The following is a 21,262-nucleotide window of genomic DNA, read 5'->3' as shown; positions in this document are numbered from 1 at the left end:
ACCTAAGGACATCTTTGTTCGAGTGACCCATCAGCAGTATAACCAATAAACAGAAATCCCACTAGTGGCTAGCAACCACCAAGCTGTGTACCACAACAACAGCTCCGAAAGCTCTGCTCACCTACCATCGCTGTGAGAGCCATTATAATTGTGTTGTGTTCGCACCTTCCCAACATTGCATTTCCCCATTATCGCCACCCTCTACAGGTGGACAACCTCATTGGTACAAAGCAGATGAATAGAGATTAGATACAAGGGGAGCAGCACTCATTTTTCACAGGTATCAGACTCCACTGGGAATGCTAAATGAGAACGAGGAACACAGAGCAGGAAAAGAAAAACAAGCTTCTTTTGTTTTACCTCTGTACTCTACAGAGGTAAATTGCCCCCAATTCCACTTGGTGAGTCAACTCAAGAGAAATAATTACCTTTATTATCAATTAGATTTTGGCAAACACAATCTGGAGACACAATATAATCTGACAGCACTAAAAGCCGCAGCTTTTAAAAAACAACTCTCTAAATATCACAAAGGATTTACTGCCAAACTGTTTTCGTTTTGTTTATCTGATACGGAACGTGCACAGAACCTAAAATAATATGTTTGGGATAAGCTGATATCACCTAATAATAACGTCTTGATGCTTGTTCAATCATGCATCTGGACGCAGCGTTTTCAATGGGAGAAACGTTTGACAATTTGCATATTAATGATCAAGGAACTGACCTGACAGCCCATTGTTTATTCAATGGGCTGGTTTCAGTTTACTGTGCAAATGTACTGTTTATACGGTTGGGGAAACCTGCAGTGAGCTGAGACTAAAGAAGTCACTTGGATTAGTGACAAAACGTTTCTCACATTGAAAACGCCGCGTCAAGATGAACAGAATCAACCTTTTGGAAGCTGATAACAACCCGCCAACAATTTCGTCAGACTTATAACACTAGTGGCTCAGTTGCACTTGAGTTTAAATAGCTACAAGGCAGTTGCTGTCCTATGAAAATCTGACAGTTGCTCAGCGATTGCATTGATACACTTGAAAGTTGTTGCAGTGACCAAGTTGCAAGGTGACTTCACAGGTCACCTGGCGGGAGGAAATTGGTCTCTAAATCTCTAATCACAGTCCAACTCAGACTGACTGCAATCTCAGAAAGACTGGCAATAGGGCTGTTCGATATAACGATATATATTGGATGACGATATAAAAATGTCGATCGTTTCATTTTACGCTATCGTTTGTTTCGTGGTGTCGCAAAATAAACTGTTTACGGCAATATTTTTTCATGGTTCTGATGGTCACTGTAGTGGCTATATTCATTTCTTAAAGTTCTCTCTTTCTCTTATATTTAATATAACCACACTACGGACGGACAAGCGCCTGTTTTTATGCGTTGTCGTTAGCAACAACAACGGTAACACCATCGCGTGTCCGCTTGTTTATGTTCCACATAAACCTTTCATAATAAAGCTAAAGATCCTGTTGAGACTTTTCAAAATAAACTGAATCACGTGAAAGAGCAGATTATTTACGGATGAGAAGTAAAAAAGCCGCCAGGTGCTAAAAAATAGACCTTAGACTCAAACGTTAGAACAGGCTTTTCCCCGCAGCACGCCGTGTGATAAATACTCACAAAGAAAACGGCGGCCGTTACAACTTATGTCTAAAAATGTATCGTTTCATGCATCGGTTAAAACACTCGACTCCAGCTACATGATGCGCAGCTGGAAACACTTCACGCAAGTCGAGCTGCCCGAGATTCACAGAATTTACAGAAAATGTTACATTTTTGTGATTTATATCGTTATCGGGACGATAGAATTCTTATATCCCGATATAAGATTTTGGTCATATCGCACAGCCCTAATTGGCAATGGTTTGCACCCAATTGCCAACTAATTTATCAACACAGACAATACATTGCACACTGACTCATATTGATGACAAAGTCTTTTCAATAGGGGACTGGCCAGCGCCATTGTCATTTTGCAGTTAAGTCACATTCCTGCTGCAACTATGTCACTATTTTAATTCCCGTTTCAAATAAACGAGGACTCTGGATGCAAGTAGTTAACAGGAATTCTGTGCATTTACATGGCAACAGATTTGTCAGTTATCGCAGACCTGCTTCCCATCTTTAAAGTAACCGTTGCAATAATGTGCTATGATCTCCAACCTGCGTTTCTCCTGCTGGGACTGTAGCAAAAAAAGACAAGCTGAAGAAAAGTGAAACAAAAAGAAAAAACATATCAAATCCAAGCTCAAAACCAAAAAGGGCGCAATCACTTAAACACGTACAAATGTGAAACATTCATTCTCATGAAGGTAATCTACCTGAAATGCGTTCATCATCACTAATTACAACCCTGAATATGCCTCAGAAGGCAGAGGAAATCCATTAGTAGGTTATACAACTACCTTCCTCCTCTGCCATAAAAGGTATATCCCATCACGTCACCGCAGAAAAATGTGGTGCACACCAAGCAGCAGGAGCCCTAGCCCCTGCCTGCGAGCCCACACCCTCCATCTGCTCTGACAAATCTGCTTAATAAATGGCATCCAGTTCTAGGGGCATTACTGAATCAGCACAAATCACACCAGTGTTTGTCAAGCACTTGCCTTGAGTTTCCTATGACTAATGAGCCATTCAGGTGTAGTTGGTGTGTGCGGACTGGCTGATTGTAAAGGAAGCTATTTAGCATCTGATAACACACATACACACACACACAGAGTGCTGATTTAGAGGCCTCTTAGCTTTCAAATGAGCAGAGGAGCAATCAATTAACTGCTTTTGCAACTATCACATTTCAGCTATCACTGACAGACGTCACGAGAGAAGTTTGGCCTACTAACACACTGCTGAGCCAGTGCTGTGAAATAAAGCATGGATGCTTTTCTGGTACTAACCAAACATTTTAGCAGAAATCTTTTACAAAGAGTCAAATATGAATTCATTTTATTTTGTATAGCATCAAATCACAACAACAGCTGTCTTATATTGTAAGGTAAAGCCCCCACGATAATGCATAGAGAACGCCAACAATCAGATGACCTCCTGTGAGCAGGTACTGGGTGACAGTGGAAAGAAAAAACTCCCTTTTAACAGGAAGAAACCTCCGGCAGAACCAGGCTCAGGAGGGCAGCCATCTGCTAGAACAAGCTGAAGGTGAGAAGTGGAGGACACATAGATATTAATAATAACTGATGACTAAATGCAGTCATGTAGATGTGAACCTTTAGAATGACCAGGATTTCTATACTGATTACTCCTAAAATTTAAGCCAATCTTCATGTGATTTAAAATTATAGGCAAACACATTTTACCAAAGAAATAAGAAACAATTTACACATTAACACAAACTGACAGCAAATAGGGGAAACCAGATTTCTTGCTACTCTCCGTCTCTTTCTGAGGGGGCACCAGCAAAGATCACACCAAGAGGACACCATGAAATACAGAAAGAGGTTAAAAAAGAACCAGACTAACAGCAAAACACCAACAGATACGTCGACAACTTCCAAACATAAGAAACACATGCCATGTCACAAGTGTAGCAAAGGCCAAGTGGACGCTCTACAACACTTCTGGGACAATGACGCAAATGTTGAACCTACAGCAAAATGCATAATCCTCATATTAGGAAGGCATTAGGCTTTTCTACCTGAGGGTGAGATGCAGTTATTTAGAGAACAATGTAAGCTTAACCGTTTCAATAAAGTTACAGAAGTATGTCAGAGCCCCTTTCCATGCCCTGAAGCTTAGGAGAGGTTTGGTGACGCAACAAGAGAATGAACCAAATCCAATCAACAACAGAATGGTGGGAAAAAAATAAAAGGTTTTCAAATGGTCAATCCACAGTGCTGACTTCAAACTAACCCAGATATTGCGTCATGTCCTCAGGAAGGCTGTTCAATTAAAACCTCCCACAAATACTGACGACCTAAAAAGGCTATAGCTGGAAGGAGCTTCCCAAACTCCTCTTCATCATTGTCCAACTCTTTTTAGGACCTATGAGAAATGTCTTAAAGATTCTACACATGATAGATTTAGTCTTTTCTTTTTTCCACCCAGGACCAAGCGATTATTTATCATGCTCAAAACACACGAAAGACACAATTTTTAGTGTTTTATTAAGTTTAAGAGTACACATTTTTTTATTGCAAGTAAAAACTGCCAGGAGGCCATCTCCTTCAGATAAACAGCAATCAGAAATAACATGTAAAGTATTACGACATATATTAATTTACCAAGCAATCGCTAATGGCAGAGTGTGGTTATGACAGTGTGTGGATATAATTAATGTCTAAAATACATGTTCAACACTGCAAATACCACAAAGATATGTTTCGGGGAACACATCAATAAAGTCCCCTCCATCCCCATGGCTACTGCTAACGCTGCTATTTCTGTAAATGTGTAAACGAAATGTCAGTGAAAGAAGGTAGGGCCACACATTGATTTTTCTGGCCTGAAAAAAAGTAGTGTGTCATTGACAAGGAGACATAATTTTAAAGTTACCAGCCATGGGCAAGCAATCCAGATAGTTAATTGTGTATATGGGGTGGGTGTGGGTGGGGTGTGTGTGTCTGAGTGTGTGTGTGAGAGAGAAGGGTGTTTGGATTAAATTGTTTTGACAGGCAGGCCTTTACCACCCAGACAGCTGGCCTCTAACTGCTGCAGTGGTTTATCACCTCCCATACAGAATCACCTACAAACACCCGACAGTGCTACCTAACACCCAAAGAGGCTTTATCAAGAGCCAAGAGAAAATCCCAGTGGCTCATAGCACAGGAACTACTGTGGAATAACTCCAACATCCTGAGCAATAAATTGCACATTTCCTTTCATGATATCACATATCAGTTTTGATGCCCGGCATCTAGCTTGGTCTGCTTCTACTGGCAGATGATGGAGCCTTCAAAGCTGCTGCTGGATTCACCTGCCGTCATAAAGCACTTATCAGGCCCAATATACTGAAATCTGCCGGTTCTGATGAGGTCCAGTAGACTCAAGGAGTTTAAATTGGGCTGGAAGAGGTCGAAATTGAAGAAATTTGATTTTTGTCCTGTTTTAATAATTAACACCAGCTGAATAAATTGACTGCTGTGGATGTAAATGCTGTAAAATTACAGCCGAGAGTAAGCGCTTGAACAGCACAGTCACTATTTACTCCCAAGAGCTGTGGCACGGTGCCAACGTGTCACAAAGTATCACTGTCAAATGCATATATACAGAGCGTACTGCACGCACGCACACACACACACCCAATCACCACCCTTGTGTGCGAAAGGCTGCTTCACAACAGGAAGCAGAGCAGGAAAAGGTCTGCATCAGTAACCGTGGTCTAAAGTGGCACGAATGTCGCTCTACATTACAGAGCTAGCTCGCTTTTTAGAGCTGAGACAATGAACTGATTACCTGTTTAAAGGGTGCTCGCACACCTTACCTTCTTTATTATGGTACACTTTGCAGGCTTATATTTAATTTAAGATATCTTCCCAGAGTTCCGGGGAGCTATTGTCCTCCATTTATCATCGCTCTGCAAGATGAAAATCAACTGGAGCAGATCAGTGTAGATTTTTCCTGAAGTTATAAATGTTTAAGCAGTTACAGCAGCACATCTGACATCTTAACACACTTTTGTTTAGTCTAACACTTTAGAAGCTGTGTCCCTGTTGTGTGTTTTGGATGTAATTATGTCTACAGAGCGAAGAATCTTCATTAGTCCTTGGGCTCCACACGTGAGTGTCCCAGCAAACTTCACGGACATAAAGCTCTGTGTGACTCCAGGAACACCTACATAGGAGGGCTGTCCTTACTGTTAATGCTTATTTAAGATCATTAATCGCATGGAAACACCAAAGATTCACTTACGCTATGCTAGGGGTGTCAAACATAAAGTCCTGGGGCCAGAATCAGTCCGCTAAAGATTCCAATCTGGCCCACTGGACAGCTTTGGAAAATGTGAAGGAGGGGGTACATTTTTAGACTTTTAACTGTAGCTTCCTATGTTTTACAGCTTTTTCTACTGAGCTCCTCCATTCATGCTACACCAAAGTGAATAATTAATAGACAAACAATTAAATGACAGCAATGTCCTGTTCTTCCACTGTCAACAATAGAAACCTATGACTTTTACAATGGGCTGACAGTGGGAGGAAGAGGACAATCTGTCAATGAACACAACACAAATTCTCTGTTTTATAATAGAAGGACAGTCTGCACATTAAGCTAAGATCACTTATTCTGTAATTTTACAGACTTAGTTCTTACTACAGCATTTTTTTTTAATCATGTAGGAAAAACTGAGATATACTGCTGAAAGTTCTTCCTTTCCTTATGTTAAAATATCTCGGGGATTAAATGTGTAGCTAAACTTCTTCACACTGACAGACAGAGGAGTTTCACAGGTCTGGCCCACTTAAGATCAAAGTGGGCTGTACGTGGCCCAAAATGTAAAATGAGTTTGGCATCTCTGCTCTGTGAAGGTATTGAGTTCTGTGACAAATTCACAGGCGATTTTCCCCATGATCTCTCATTGGCCTGTATTTATATAGCGCTTTTCTAGTCCCTAAGGACCCCAAAGCGCTTTACATATCCAGTCATCCACCCATTCACGCACACATTCACACACAGGTGATGGCAGCTACATTGTAGCCACAGCCACCCTGGGGCGCACTGACAGAGGCGAGGCTGCCGGACACTGGCGCCACCAGGCCCTCTGACCACCACCAGTAGGCAACGGGTGAAGTGTCTTGCCCAAGGACACAACGACCGAGACTGTCCAAGCTGGGGCTCGAACCGGCAACCTTGCGATTACAAGGCGAACTCCCAACTCTTGAGCCACGATCGCCCCTATCTCATTTTACCGAGCAGGACCAAGTTAGAATCACGGGTTTTCTTATCCTAAATTATAGTGCACAAGAGTCAACATATTTGCTGTTTGATACAATTAAATTAGGGCACGTGAACAAGTTGTGACACGTCACGCCACACGGAGGGAGACTGCACAGCCTACTGTCCTGCTTCCAAAGCGCACTTGAGCTGCATGCTCCCCAACTGCCAGTCAGTGGTCAACAGCCAGACCCGCACTGTGCAAGTCACTTCAGTTTGCAACTTTCAGTTCCACTTAAGAGTGAAAATGAATGGGCTGCTGAGCTGCGACCGTGGAGTGTAAGTCTAACACGCCCGGTGAATGCAACAAAAGCGGCATGTGCAGCATAAGCTGTGACAGAAAGGTAAGCTCTCTGAGGAGCCCCGGTTGTCCGGACTTTACCGGACGGTTTACGGTTTAGAAACATGGGAGGGACCCCGTGTGTGCACATGCGACCGCCGGCCAGACGCCGCTGAGTGCGGGCAGCTACATAAATAAATCCAGTGATAATACCTGCGCCACACACACCGCAGTGCCCCCTTATTATTATTACTAGCTGCTTAAATCTGGGCACCAAGTTCAGTCAAGGGCTGTCAACTTCCCTCCTGCACCTCCTGCACGGACAGGCTAGAAGACGCGGAGAGGAGGAGCGATTTAGATTTATTTTTTAAAAATAATTTCTCTTCTGTATTGAGGGATGGCACAGCGACGCACTTTAAATGAAACACACAAGAGGTTCGTGTGACTCACCAGCAACACCAACGTTAACATTTTCGCCTCTCTCATCCGACTCCCGTAGCGATTCCAAGAGGCCATGATGCCGTTGCCACGTCTGGATACGCAGGCGCATTCGCTTTTCCACGGATTCTTGAGCATGGCGCAAGGGTTATTGGGAAATGTAGTCCTGAGCGGGGGAGGCAGCAAAAGTCACGGGGGAGCTATTGCAGCTGCTACCCCAACACACACACACACACACACACACACACACACACACACACGCACACACACACACACACACACAGGTTAGCACCGAGTGTAAGAACTGTAGTCTACGTGGTTTTGTTTTTATCGGACTAATGCATACATACTGAAGGACAATTAATTACACGAGGGGCTAATTAGTAAATTGGCTTGTGATTGAAAGGATCTTAATTAGCTCTTTATCAATTGGACTTCCACTCCTGAAGAAAAATTGGCTTGATGAAATGTGCTCAACAACATCTGATTTAAGCAACGTTTGGCGCAAGGTGAATAGAATAAAATATAATAGAACAGAATAGATGTGGAGAATTGTAGAAAATTGCGTACAGTGATAACACTGTATAACGATAAAAAAAAAGGGGCCAATCAAACACCCAGTTTAATCCATATACGTCAGTGAAGAACAGAATAGAATAGAATAGAATAGAATAGAATAGAATAGAGCAGTGATGCTCTATAAACAAATGTTTCTTTCGGATGTGCCCATCAAGTCTTTTTTGACACTAAAGAAAACACATCTACAGCATAGAATGACAGTGTTTTCAGAATGGACTTTGACTTGCTCTGATGTTAACCTTATTGCCATCTTGAAATTCAGTAGTAAACAAATTGAAAAGTTTTGTTTGTTTGGTTTTACTTGCATGTATTGGTTGTTGCCATTGTAATTGGCCTAAGACATAGTTAAGAATTTCCTGTAAATTTTAGGCTTGTGGAATGTAAATAGACTAGAGTAGTAACAAAACAGAAAAGTGTATAACCATAACTTGTGTTCCCTGTTTAAGCTTTGCTGTTTACTTGCAAAGCAGGGGAACACTCACATTCCCAGTGGACCTTTATTGCCCGGTTACCCCGACGGCAGGTAGGCTGCTGTTGCATCCCAGACAACAGCACGCAGGGCAAACCTTTCCCAGAAAATCCCTTTGGTCTTTTCTTAACTCGGTGCGGCTGTTTCTGCACTGGACATAGGCAGTGTTGTGACACTCTTCTTGCTCTCCGGGGTGTCCGTGCGTATGTTCCTCCCGATTGCGCTTGCAAATCGGCCTCTTACTCCCCCCCCCCCACCCTCCTCACCACCCCCAATCCTCCACTCCTCCCCGCTCTCCCCCAACCCGGTGGTATCGTCCGACGGTAAAGAAGAGAGAGCGCAGTTGTCGGCTGCAGGTCTCTCGGAGAGGAACGCGCAGCGGCTGAGGAAACAAGACTAGAACCCATCTCTATTCTGGCTCCACAGCTTAAAAACTGCGACTGTGATTCTCTCCTTATCTCTACCTGGCATTCTCATCAACTTAGGGAATACAAACATCTTGCAAGGTAAAAGAAAAATCACTTTTCCCTTCTTTTCCACTGCAAAATACCTGGGAGGACTAATACAAAGCACTTTTTGGGTGTGTTGTGCACCAGTTTCCAGCTTGTATCCCGCTTCAGATTTACGAAATGGATTGCAGTTCGACTTTGACTGAGGTGTTTGATTTTTTTTTTCATATTAAAGGCAAATCAGCACAATAGCCTGCTGCAGCTTAGCTGACCTGCACAGATAAAATAAATAAGGGACCCTCCATCACTAATGGATTGGCTACTCGAAAGCTTTATTCAGCCATGCTGTGGGGTCCGTTTCTCTCTGGACCATTTTTCTATCAGAGCGGGGTTTGAGCGGTGGGGCTGTGTTTTTATCCTAAATGTCAGACACTTTGCGGATATCCTCTTTTTCCCACTTTAACTGCTTGAGGCAAAGTGATTTGTCCGTTGATATAGCGTGTTATTCAGAGCTGCTCCTTTATGTCTCGCCAGTTTTACTTTCCACTCACGTTTCATCCCAGGATCAGAGGCGCATTTGTGGGCTGCAGGAGCTGGCTGTGCCTGCCACATTAGCACTGCCTCAAACTTACTTTGTGCTGCACGCTGTCCTGTAGTCCCGGTAAGAGGCAAGACGTGGACTTAAAAAGCAACCTTGTTGGGAAACTTGTTCCCGTTGTTAGGAGATATGCTTGGGAAGGAAAGTGCATTTTTTGGGAGATTGTGCGCCTGGTCGGCATTTCTCTTTTTAAATATTTGTGTGCGCGGTAACCCAATTTGGCGGTTCAGAAGTTTGGTGTAAAATCGACCACCCTGTCTTTTCTTCCCGACTGTGAAAGTGAATTTTATTGTCTGACTTAAAGACGGCCAATAATGACCTCATTGCTCATCACTTCCGATAACAGATTAACAGCTTTTACGCACGGGTTGAGCAGCCTTGCGCACAACGTTTCGGGTGTTTTGTTCTTTCCCAATCCCAGGAAACGTTAGTGAGGCTAATTCTGCACGAGAACACTCAGAAAATATTCATGAGCTTGTCACTTGGATGAATAGCTTCTCCATTTCTCCCCGATAAAGACACTTCAGATTTGTAATAGTTTAAATTGTAAAGCTGTCCAGGTAAAAGCGCCTGAGGCTGTGGATTTCGAACAAAGAGATACCCTATTATAAAAGAAATAGGTCGATTTCATTTTGCGTAAATTTGAGTTGATTATCCTGAAATGATTTGTCAAGAGCTCCAAAGCGGACCGTGTTGTAGCAGAGCAACAGAGGGCAGTGTTGAGCGGCACTGTACAGCTGTGGCGACACCTTGCCAGGTAACGTCTGCTGTAGAGTTACAGACAATCTGCACGCACACAAGTTTGGTCAAATGAGCACGCAAAGAGACTTTCATGAAGTATTGCTTGATTGTTTTTTCTTTTTGTTTTAATCAGTCGATCAAATGCCAAAAGCTTACGCACAAACTTTTATCTGGAGACAGTTCACTGAGAACAGTTTTCAGAGAAATTTTGTGGCTGGAATTTTTAAGGCTTAAAATATTAAATCTTATTACCCCCCCCCCGACCAAATTAATCAAACAGCTTATTCAGCTGAAAGCTATTTTCCTGCAACAGCGACTATCATCACTGGGCTCTTGGTAGTTTTTGTGGTGCTGCACTCTATTCATCTGTAGCTTTTTTTAAAAATGTTTTTATTGAGCCCCAGTTGTTCAGTTTCTTCAGTATTGTAAATTAATGTATTATTCATTAACACTCAAATATGCACCATGGCTGGTGTGAGTTTTGGCAAAGGTGATGATATAATCCTTTTTTAATGCAGCTTGTTTTTTTTCCATACAACAGACAAGAAAAAAACATATTTAATATCCTCAATTAGCTACAATTAGTAATCCACTAAAGACAGCTTCATAGTGGTAATTTCCCACTTCCCTTTCTGTGGAATAACAAGGAGCAACCCCATCACAATCCAGTTATAATTGATCACTTAAACTGCCGTAACAAAAGAATTTCCCAAATATGGGATGAATAAATTTGCCACATCATCTTATTTCATCTCATCTGATCACCAACCCCCCGTACCCTACATTGGCATAACTATTGCTTTTATTTTGTTCATTCATCAATATGTGTGAAACTACCATATCTCCCTCATCTTTTGATTGATATTCATCCATTTGACAGGTTTTGTTAGGCCCAGATGCTTGTCATATGGATCATTAACGCTTTTGTTATTTGGAGAGCTGTTTTTAGTATCCTGGGTCACTCCATTCAAATGGAAAGTAGGTTCATCTTTGATGAATTTATGAGGGCTCTTGACAGGTCCTGGTGGGGCAGAATCAGACCTGCCAAGCAGAAAGAGATCCAAAAAAAACAATCCCAAACTGGATAACCTCCCTGCAACCTATCCCCCTCCAGCTATCCTCTTAGAACTACTCTACGTTCACTTTCCCCTTCTTTCTCATTTTCCATGTAACTACAGCGTGTGGAAGTGTTTTGTTTTCCCAATGTTATCCAGGGGTCATGTATCTCCATGGCATCTAATGGCGACATAAATAATTCATTTCCATTACCAAATATGATAGGTGTGGAATAGACGAGCTGGCGGCCTTTTCATCAGATTTTTAATGATGCATATTTAAGTGTGATATTTCTGTTGTCGGGCATCATTTGAGATGCGGTGAACAGATATGAAAGTTTAATGTCCGGAGAACTTGATCTCTCCTCTCCTCCGCCTGACGAGGATGAAACGCTCAATATGGTCTGACCATCGCAGGTGCGCGAGTGTTGCCGTGAGCACGTCTCGTCTAAAGCGATAACAGACGGATACAGATAAGAAGTGTGATTGTGTCAGGTTTGATGCCACTTTTCTCGCGCAGTTACCCTTCATATAGCTCCAGTTGTATAAAGATGGAAAAGGAGCTTGAGGGATAAAAATAACAATAACTCTTGCTGTTGACAGACTGTTTTGTCATTTCAAGGTGTAGGTTTTCACCATCCAAGAAACCAAGGTAGAGAGTGGAAACTGACAGCTTTCACAGAGCGATATCTCTGCTGTTAGTCTGTCATTCAGCTGTTTGACTTTTCATGCACGCCAAACAAGCTGTCCAGGACATCTGTTGCCACCCGTGTGAACCACACCTCACTTCATTTATGCACTCTATCATCTTATGTCTTTTTTGAACCCTGACTTGAGAGTTCCAACAAAAATAAAAACACCCCCAAAACCAAAAACCTATCTCTGCACTTTCAGGAAGGATGCCTTTATGGTTACAAAGTAATGAGTGGTTTGCAGGGGTGCACAATTCTGCCTGTTGGTCCTTATTTTGCACCCCTTTGTGTGTGTATGTGCGTATCCTTGCTATGTGGAAGTAAAGAAAAGAGATTTTTTACAGTTTTAAAGTGGCCTTCTGGAGCAGGATTCCCATGGTAATCAGGTCAGGGTGCACTGAGGAAAAACAAAGCTGTCCAAAAGCAGAGAGAGGGTCCAAAAGACGTGCTGTTTTCTTTCTTTCTTTCTTTCTTCATTTTTTTGTTAAGATATTTCAAGGAGTGTGAAGAGACACATGGAGAGATGCTGCCTTAAAGTGGCTCTGTATATTCAGAACACTGCAGCCACATTGGAGTGTCTGTTGCTCTCTGTTATGTTAATATAACGCCAGATTTGAAATAACAGCGTCAGACACTATGATTTGAGGTGGCAGCCCTCGCCTCAATACTCGCCGTGGTCTTTATACTGAGAATACAGAGCTCTGCTGCCTAGTCACCTGAATGTGATTATGTTGTCCCACAGTACTGACATAAATGTTGCCATTTTCCATTCACACACACACAGACACACACCGAGGCTCGATTGAGGTCCCGAGCCTCATTTTATTCAAAATGAAATCATTCCTCAGCTATGTGACAACTTAGAGAAACATTCAAATTTTGGCTCAGGCTTGTTTCTTGCTTTTTTTGTCCTTTTTTTGAGGTTGATGTGAGTGTTTTGTGGCCAATTTTACTGTCAGAAACAAACTGCAGCTTGACAGATGCACTTTGCCTCACCGCCGCAGCAGCACCCTGATGAGAATCTGCATCAGATTTTTTTTAGCTCAGTCTTTTGTTAATGACAGACTCGGTTTGAGGAGGAACGTGTACTTGCAATAAGCAGACAGTTTGAGCCGTCAGCAGAGGGAGGCCGAGCGGTCTGAGCTGGTGGGTGGAAATGAATAATTCCACAGTGTCTGTCTGGGTCCCCTCAGCCTCCCCAGATCTCATTGTTTCTGAATGCAGAGTGTACTTGGCGTGGCCTTCACTCACGCTGTCTGGCTGTTTGTAACCTGGCCTTTCTCTGCATTGACAGACAACCTCGTTGTCTGTGAAATCCAGTACGGCAGCAACGTCTCTGCCCCCTGTCTGCAACCCTGCTAATTAAAGCTTGATGCGACCCAACAGTCTCAATTTGTCTGCGGAACGTTATCATCATTGTTTCCTCCTCTGCTATTTACAAACAAGGAGAATAGAGATAAAAATGGAAAGCCTGTCAAGCAGGAGGGGAAACTTGATTTTTTTGAAGCTTTAAATGATTATTGGAGTTTAAAATTAGCATGCAACAGATTATTCTTTTCTTATTTTCCATATGTGAGAATTTGCTGCTTAGCTTGTTGGCTGAAACATTTAAACTTTGGTCTTGGGGAGCTAGTGATGAACAGCCTCCACATTTTCTAAGAATTTCCAGATGAAAAGGATTAATTGGTTAATAAAATTAATAATTAATTAATAATAAAAAACAATTAATAACAGGTGTGGTTTGAATAAAGGCGACTCTGTTCCTCATTTGGAGGGCAGCTTTTAAACTGGATGTGCATTCTTCCCAACATGAGAATATTCTGGGATTTCTGTCTTTTTCCACACGTTCTCATTGTTACCCCTCTTGGCCATTAGACGAGGTGTGCGAGAACGCGCGTCGTGAGCGAGCGTGCGCTCATACGCGCATGTGTGCATGTCTGAGCAATTTGATTTTTCTCTTTGTGTGCATGCGAAGCGGACGTGAAGGCATGTGCCTTTTCTCTCCCATCCCTCCTCCGTTCAGCCTCGGCAAGGTCTGAGCAAAGCCGGAATAAAAGGGGAGCGAGAGGAGGAGAAAGTACTCCCACAGTTGATTTGACTATTGTGAGGGGGAGGAACACTATTTCCATTGATGCTCTGGATGCACGGCTCAAACCCCCAGAAGCTTTAGGAAGGGAGCTCATTCAAGGCTTGGTGTGACCCAGAGGACTGATTTGGAAGATGGGTGTTGAGCCCTTTGTGGGGACGGTGGGAACATTGTTCCCATTCCACCGCTTTAATACTACTGTGAACCACTGGCTCTGTGAGATGGATGGGCTCTCAGGTTGTCTGTTTTCACTCTAAAGACACTGGAGAGGTCTTTTATAGTGGAAGTTTCTTGAATCTTCCAAGTCAAAGAGATTGTTTCTGCAGTTTCTAGATAGAATATATTAGATTTTTGTGTTTGTTTTGGGGGTTTTTTATGTAAAAAAAAAAAGAAAATGTTGTAATTTGGAAAAGTAATTTAAGGATCTCCTCTCTTTGCTCTCAGAGAAATCATAGTTGAGCGACAAATCATTAACACATCTGGCCATTGTTCAAAGGTAAAATCACATATATTTACCTTTGATTTTGTCATAGCTGCAAAGAAGAAAGAACAGGATGCTGTACCTCTGCAAAAACCCCAAGCCCCAAGCCTCCTCCTTCAAGTCAAGTCAGTCCGCATGAAATAGGTCAAGAAATCATAAATCACAATTTTGCTTTTGCTTTGAAACCTGTACACACTTCCGCCTCTGTTATAACCTTTGATTTAAGGACAAAAGCTGACCTTCAAAAACTGAAACAAACAAACAAACTTAGAACAGGGCATGAGACGGCAATGATTTCCTTTCTGAATTCCTTTGGCTGAAGCAAGTAGTTTGATTTGATGGGGTGGCTGTAGCTCAGGTAGTAGAGCAGGTCACCTGCTAACTGGAAGTCTGCACCAGTCTGCATGGCAAAAATCCTTGGGCAAGATACTAACCCCAGGTTGCTTTCCAGTGCATTCATCGGAGTGTGAATGTTAGTTCGGTAGCACTGAAAACCTAGAAAAGTGCTTGTGAGAACGGGTGTGATTGGGTGAATGAACAAGTTGTATAAAACACTTTGAGTGCTCATCGTAAAAAAAAAGCTAAATAAGAACATTTAACATTTACCATTGCTTAAACCTTCCGGATGGTATTGAGTATGTAAGAGCACTTGTTTTGAATGTCTGAGTTTATCTGGCATTACTCAGAGTGGATTTGGACTTTTTTAATACAATGCAGAAAGCATATTGTTAAATCAACAGATGGCAGGTCTCTACTTCACTGGTAACCTGACGTGCCACTGAACCAGCTAGGAAGTTGTTACCAGTTTTCCAAATAGGTAACATGTAAGCTGTTTGGAAAACGAGCAGCATTTTTCATTAAATAATTAGCACATTATTGCACGAGACATTTGATTAACACCACATACCAAAACGTCATCAAATAAGATCGGCGAATTACACAAAAGGTGTAAAGAAGTAAAACCTGTCGCAGTCTGAGGGGCTTCAGAAAGACGTTTGTGATTCCAGGTCTATGCAACAAAAACAAAACTGTGTATAACTGACATCATCTTCATTTCCAAAAGACATTTGTCAAGTGACTGGATGAACCATCTATCTATTTAAACACCCAGGAGAAGAAGGCGAGCACTTCCCTTTATGTTGTTGATTGAACCGCAGCTCTCATGATCGTGATCTATCGAATCGTGCGAGAATTCAGCTGCCTTACAAGGTGACTTTACTGCAGTGAATGAACGCCATTCTTTCTCAACAGCCCCTTCACTTGTTTGTTTCCATGTAGGCGTTGAAGAGCACTGTCTGAAAAGTTGCTGCGCGCTTTCCTGTAGGTGTTTCTTTGAACCGAGATCTGGTAAAAAAGCAAAGCCTGAGCATGATAATATGTATTTTCATTCCTCTATGGAAGCATCTGGATTGCTACGTTTTGCCGTATAGAAATTCAGGTATGTGGAGCAAAATATAAATACAATGGAAATTGGTTCTCTGTAACCTGACCTAAGCCTGAATGCACAAAGCATAAATAAATCACGTTGAGGTCGACAGAAGTGCTGGTATTTTTCATTCATACACTTTAAACATTAGATTATACGACTAGGAGTCTATAAAAACTACACTTGGCTGTATAAAGTGTTCAAATATTGTTAAGTGGCTTCATCAAACTCATACTTTTGCTTTCGAGTCATCAACATTCCTCTCAGGGATCTCAGGGCTTCAGGTATTTTGCTTCAAAAAGACCCATTGTGTGCAGCTTTTAGAAACCTCTCCTAATAGACTAAGGCTCATTTTTACCCTGTAAAATGATTATATCTCTCCAAATGGAGTCATATGGTGAGATCTAAACTCCTTTCTTCAGTTTGTGCTCTGTGAAATAATAGGTTTGAAGAAGGCAGTGCAAACAAGGCTTAAACTGATATGCAGAGGCAACTCATGCACTACTCATCTAGCTTTTTATTTACACGCTGACAGGAAATGGAATGACGATATACATTATTTGTTTTTGTTAGAGACTATTTGGCATGCTAAGAAGCTGCCATTATTCAGTATAAAGCTGCTGAGAATTCCTGATGTGTTTACTTGACATTCGTTTGCAGTATTTTAGATTTTTATCAGCAGCCTCTGATAGGTTGTAGAACTGGCTCATTAGAAAGCGCAGCACATGCATCTCTGCCGGTCAGCAATCTGGCGTTTGTGAGCGCGCCTGTTTGTTTGTTTGAGTATCCATGTGTTTGTGTCCGAACATATGCGTGTCGGCTTCTGTTGTGTACATTTGCAGTAATGGCTAGAAAATCAGCAGCAATTAGTGAAAGCGGGCAGCTGCTCTCCGATTATACTGTTACCCACATCCCCACATTCACGTAGCATGTATAATTGGACAACCACATGTCAGGATGCGATGTGCAGCATGAGCCTAATGATTTTGCAGCACTAAATACGATTCAGTGGCGTTGTCCTTCTTCCAGATAATGGCTTGAAATCTAATGCAAGTGGAGAGTAGAGAATGACAGAGTTGTCCTGGGATCCTGAGAGCGCCGTGGGATAGTTGTCATCATTTTTATGAGTCTATGATGTATGAAGGTTGAAAAAGTCCTTATTATTGTACAGGAACAGTGAAAATATGGTTAATATTAGGCTGCCATGATGTTACGTGCCGTGTAAGCGCCCACTCTTTCCTCCCACAAATACCTGAAACATTTCAAATAATTTCCAGAACAAAGAATAGAGGACAGTGGAAACAAAAGCACAACTTTTCACGTGTAGCAACAGCTTTAGAAGGACAAAAGAGAGGACGTAGAGGAAACTCCTCCCTGGGAATTTTGAATGTGTTTTTCTTTTCATAAAAGGAAATAACATTTTACAGAAAGGTGGGAACATTATGAATAACCAACAAACACAACAACCAGCTGATCGAGCCAGGAAGAGCGCAAACAGGTACATAAATAACTACACGTGAAAGTTTATGTCTTGTGTGTCTAAAAGAAAAAAACATATCAGCCAATATATTTGAATATCAGATTTTTAAACTGCCAAATATCGGTATCAGTCTTAATAATCCTATATCAGCTGGGCTCTGCTTTGCTGCTTTGAACTAGTGGATAATGCCACGTCGACAACTCCAAAGCCAAGTATAGCTCCAGTAAGATCAAATGCGCTGAAGTGCACTGGCACAGAGATCCCACATGGTGTTTTTTGTTGCTTTTTGATGTCTACTTTGTCACGCTGTTCGCCCTTTGTTTTTTTCTGATTTCCCTTTAGTGTGACAAGTTCACATTTCCCCATCTAAATGTTTTATGCAGTTTGTATTATCGCTGCCCTGACCAGATTACAAGAGGCATGCGTGTTGAATAATTACTTATCTCCTCAGGTACCACAGTGAAATCCACCAAAAAAACCCTTTTGTTACCTAATCTTCACAGCTGCGTTATTCTTCTTCTCAATCCAAAACAATCCACGCCTGCTGTCAGCCTTCTCCAGAAAATCAGCATATATAGACGTGTACTTTTGCAAGACGCAGCACGGTTCTGACAAAGGGAAGCAACAACAGAGAGCATATACACTTATTTTGTGTGGCAGCTATAGACCTATTTCACATCTGAGGTGTCAAAACATTTCAGCTTTTTCAGGGAGAATCCGATCATGCTATTATTCATTGTCTGCGTCTGTTTTCTTTTGTTTTTTTTTCCTGTCTATTTGACCTGCGTAGCAATGAGCACTCAGCAATACTCCAGCTTAACCTGACAGACTTTCAGGAGAAATTATTCTGCCGTGTCTTTTGACCTTTTTGTGTGGCTCTTGCCAGAAATCTCTTGGTTTTAAGCCAACAGGCAGACCGGAATTTGTTCTTTTTCTCCGCCAAAGTGGCTGATTTGTGATTCATGCTGCGTGCGAGCTGCGGAGTTTTTAATGGTCAAATGCAGACCTTATTATCTCCCCAGAGAACTCACTTCGATCATACTCACTGCCGTGTATATACCCCCCGACGCTAATGCTAGGTTGGCCATGAAAGAACTTTCTGCAGCCATTAACAAACACCAGAATAAACACCCCGAGGCTGCTTTTATTGTTGCTGGCGACTTCAACCACACCAACTTAAAGACAGTCCTTCCCAGATTCCACCAACATGTCTCCTGCCACACCAGAGGAGACAAGACTTTAGACCATGTGTATTCCAACCTGGCTGGAGCCTACAAAGCCACACCCCTCCCCCACATTGGACAATCGGACCATCTCTCCCTGTTCCTTACACCTAGGTATTCACCACTCATCCAACGTGTGAAACCTGCTGTGAGGACAATTAAAGTGTGGCCAGAGGGGACAGACGCAGTGCTCCAGGACAGATTTAAAAACACAGACTGGAATATGTTCACCCACACAGACCTGGACCAGTATGCCTCATCTGTACTGGATTACATCTCCGAAACCACAGACAGTGTCACCACCCAGAAACGGATCACCATGTACCCCAACCAGAAGCCTTGGATGAACCGGGATGTTCGTCTCCTCCTGAAGGCCCGCAACACCGCCTTTAGGTCAGGAGATGCACACGCCTACAGTACAGCCAGGGCTAATCTAAAGAAGGGCATCAAAAAAGCCAAACACCATTACAAAAAGAAGGTAGAAGAACACTTCTCCAACTCCAACCCCCGACGCATGTGGCAAGGACTCCAGACCATTACAGACTACAGGACCACCAAACCCTCCCCCGCATCCTCTGATGTCTCCTTCCTCAACGAGCTCAACAACTTTTATGCTCGTTTTGAGCGAGGGAACCCCACAACCACAACCAAAGCAGACGTGACGCCAGACCACCAACCTCTGACTCTCTCCCCCACCGATGTAGGAGCGGTGCTGAGCAGGATCAATGTCCACAAGGCTGCAGGTCCCGATGGCATCCCCGGGCGTGTTCTCAGAGCGTGTTCTGAGGAGCTTGCAGGAGTGCTGACAGACATATTCAACCTGTCCTTGGCCCACGCTGTGGTACCGGCCTGCTTCAAATCCACCTCCATCGTCCCGATACCCAAAAACTCCAACCCATCTTGCCTCAATGACTACCGCCCAGTAGCACTCACCCCCATCATCACTAAGTGCTTAGAGCAGCTGGTCCTAGCACACTTCAAATCCTGTCTCCCCCCCACCCTGGACCCCCACCACTTCGCATACCGCCAGAACAGGAGCACAGAGGATGCAGTCTCCATCGCACTGCACTCTGTCCTCTCACACCTGGACAACAACAACACCTACGCCAGAATGCTGTTTATAGACTTCAGTTCAGCATTCAATACAATCCACCCCTCACAACTCATCAGGAAACTGACAGACCTGGGCATCAGTTCCCTCATCTGCAAATGGTTACTGGACTTCCTGACCAACCGCCCCCAACACGTCCGGCTGGATAACCACTGCTCATCTACAATCACGATGAACACCGGTGTACCACAAGGCTGTGTGATGAGCCCTTTCCTCTACTCCCTCTTCACCCACGACTGCAGACCTGCTGATGGTTCCAACACCATCATTAAGTTTGCAGATGACACCACGGTGATTGGCCTCATCAGTGACAACGATGAGGCCGCCTACAGGGAGGAGGTGGATCGTCTGGCTGAGTGGTGCGACACAAACAACCTGCTGCTTAACACCGAGAAGACCAAGGAGCTCATCGTGGACTACAGGAGGAATGCTGACCCACATCCACCCATCCACATTAAGGGGACGGCTGTGGAGCGTGTGAGCAGCTTCAAGTTCCTGGGAGTCCACATCTCCGAGGATCTCACCTGGACGACCAACTGCTCCAAGCTGGTCAAGAAGGCTCACCAGCGCCTCTTCTTCTTGAGGACTCTGAGGAAGAACCACCTGTCCTCAGACATCCTGGTGAACTTCTATCGCTGCACCATCGAGAGCATCCTGACCAACTGTATAACAGTCTGGTACGGGAACTGCTCTGCCTCGGACCGGAAGGCGTTGCAGAGGGTCGTGAAAACTGCCCAGCGCATCGCCGGAGCACCACTTCCTGCCATAAAAGACATCTACAGGAAGCGGTGTCTGAAAAGGGCTGGGAAAATCATCAGAGACCCCAGTCACCCATCACATGGACTCTTCACCCTCCTGCCCTCTGGGAGGCGCTACAGGAGCCTCCGGACTAAGACCACCAGGTACCGGAACAGCTTCTTCCCCACAGCTGTCAGACTCCTGAACTCTGCCTCCTGACATCTGACCCACGTTAACTCATGGACTGAACATACACACACCCACAATGGACAACTGTACCCTCAAACACACAATAATAACATGGAGTGAACCACCACTCACAACCACTAGCACTTTATATAGCCTCTGTAGAAATTATCCACACCCTCACTTACCTTAACTGCACTACTGTATAGCTCTGTGTAAACAATCATTCTGTACATACGATAATTTTTAACCCTACAACTGTTTACAACTTGCATAGTTCCCATTTCTGTATAGCTGTATATCTCAGATTCCTGTAAAGTTATTTATTTCATATTC

General features: G+C 43.2%; 2 protein-coding genes across 4 annotated transcripts in view; one reads left to right on the top strand and one right to left on the bottom strand.

Annotated features, from left to right (window-relative positions):
• The window catches only part of pdia5 (protein disulfide isomerase family A, member 5), a 76,432-nt gene extending 68,731 nt beyond the window's left edge, over positions 1 to 7,701 (bottom strand). For both annotated transcript variants that reach the window (XM_085435175.1, XM_085435176.1), the window contains exon 1: positions 7,625 to 7,701. In XM_085435175.1, coding sequence (XP_085291301.1) covers positions 7,625 to 7,690 — 66 coding nt within the window. In that variant the 5' untranslated portion in view covers positions 7,691 to 7,701. The remainder of the gene's footprint in view (positions 1 to 7,624) is intronic.
• A 1,273-nt stretch (positions 7,702 to 8,974) lies between these two features.
• The window catches only part of sema5ba (sema domain, seven thrombospondin repeats (type 1 and type 1-like), transmembrane domain (TM) and short cytoplasmic domain, (semaphorin) 5Ba), a 200,121-nt gene continuing 187,833 nt past the window's right edge, over positions 8,975 to 21,262 (top strand). For both annotated transcript variants that reach the window (XM_085435174.1, XM_085435173.1), the window contains exon 1: positions 8,975 to 9,166. The gene's annotated coding sequence lies outside the window, so the exon portion shown is untranslated. The remainder of the gene's footprint in view (positions 9,167 to 21,262) is intronic.

Source organism: Copadichromis virginalis, linkage group LG16 (assembly GCF_057382275.1).
Source record: "Copadichromis virginalis isolate Kocher_CV1m ecotype Utaka linkage group LG16, C_Virginalis_male_GT1.1, whole genome shotgun sequence".
Classification (NCBI taxonomy): Eukaryota; Metazoa; Chordata; class Actinopteri; order Cichliformes; family Cichlidae; genus Copadichromis; species Copadichromis virginalis.
Note: the sequence above shows the minus strand (reverse complement) of the source record. Positions and strands in the feature narration are given on the sequence as shown.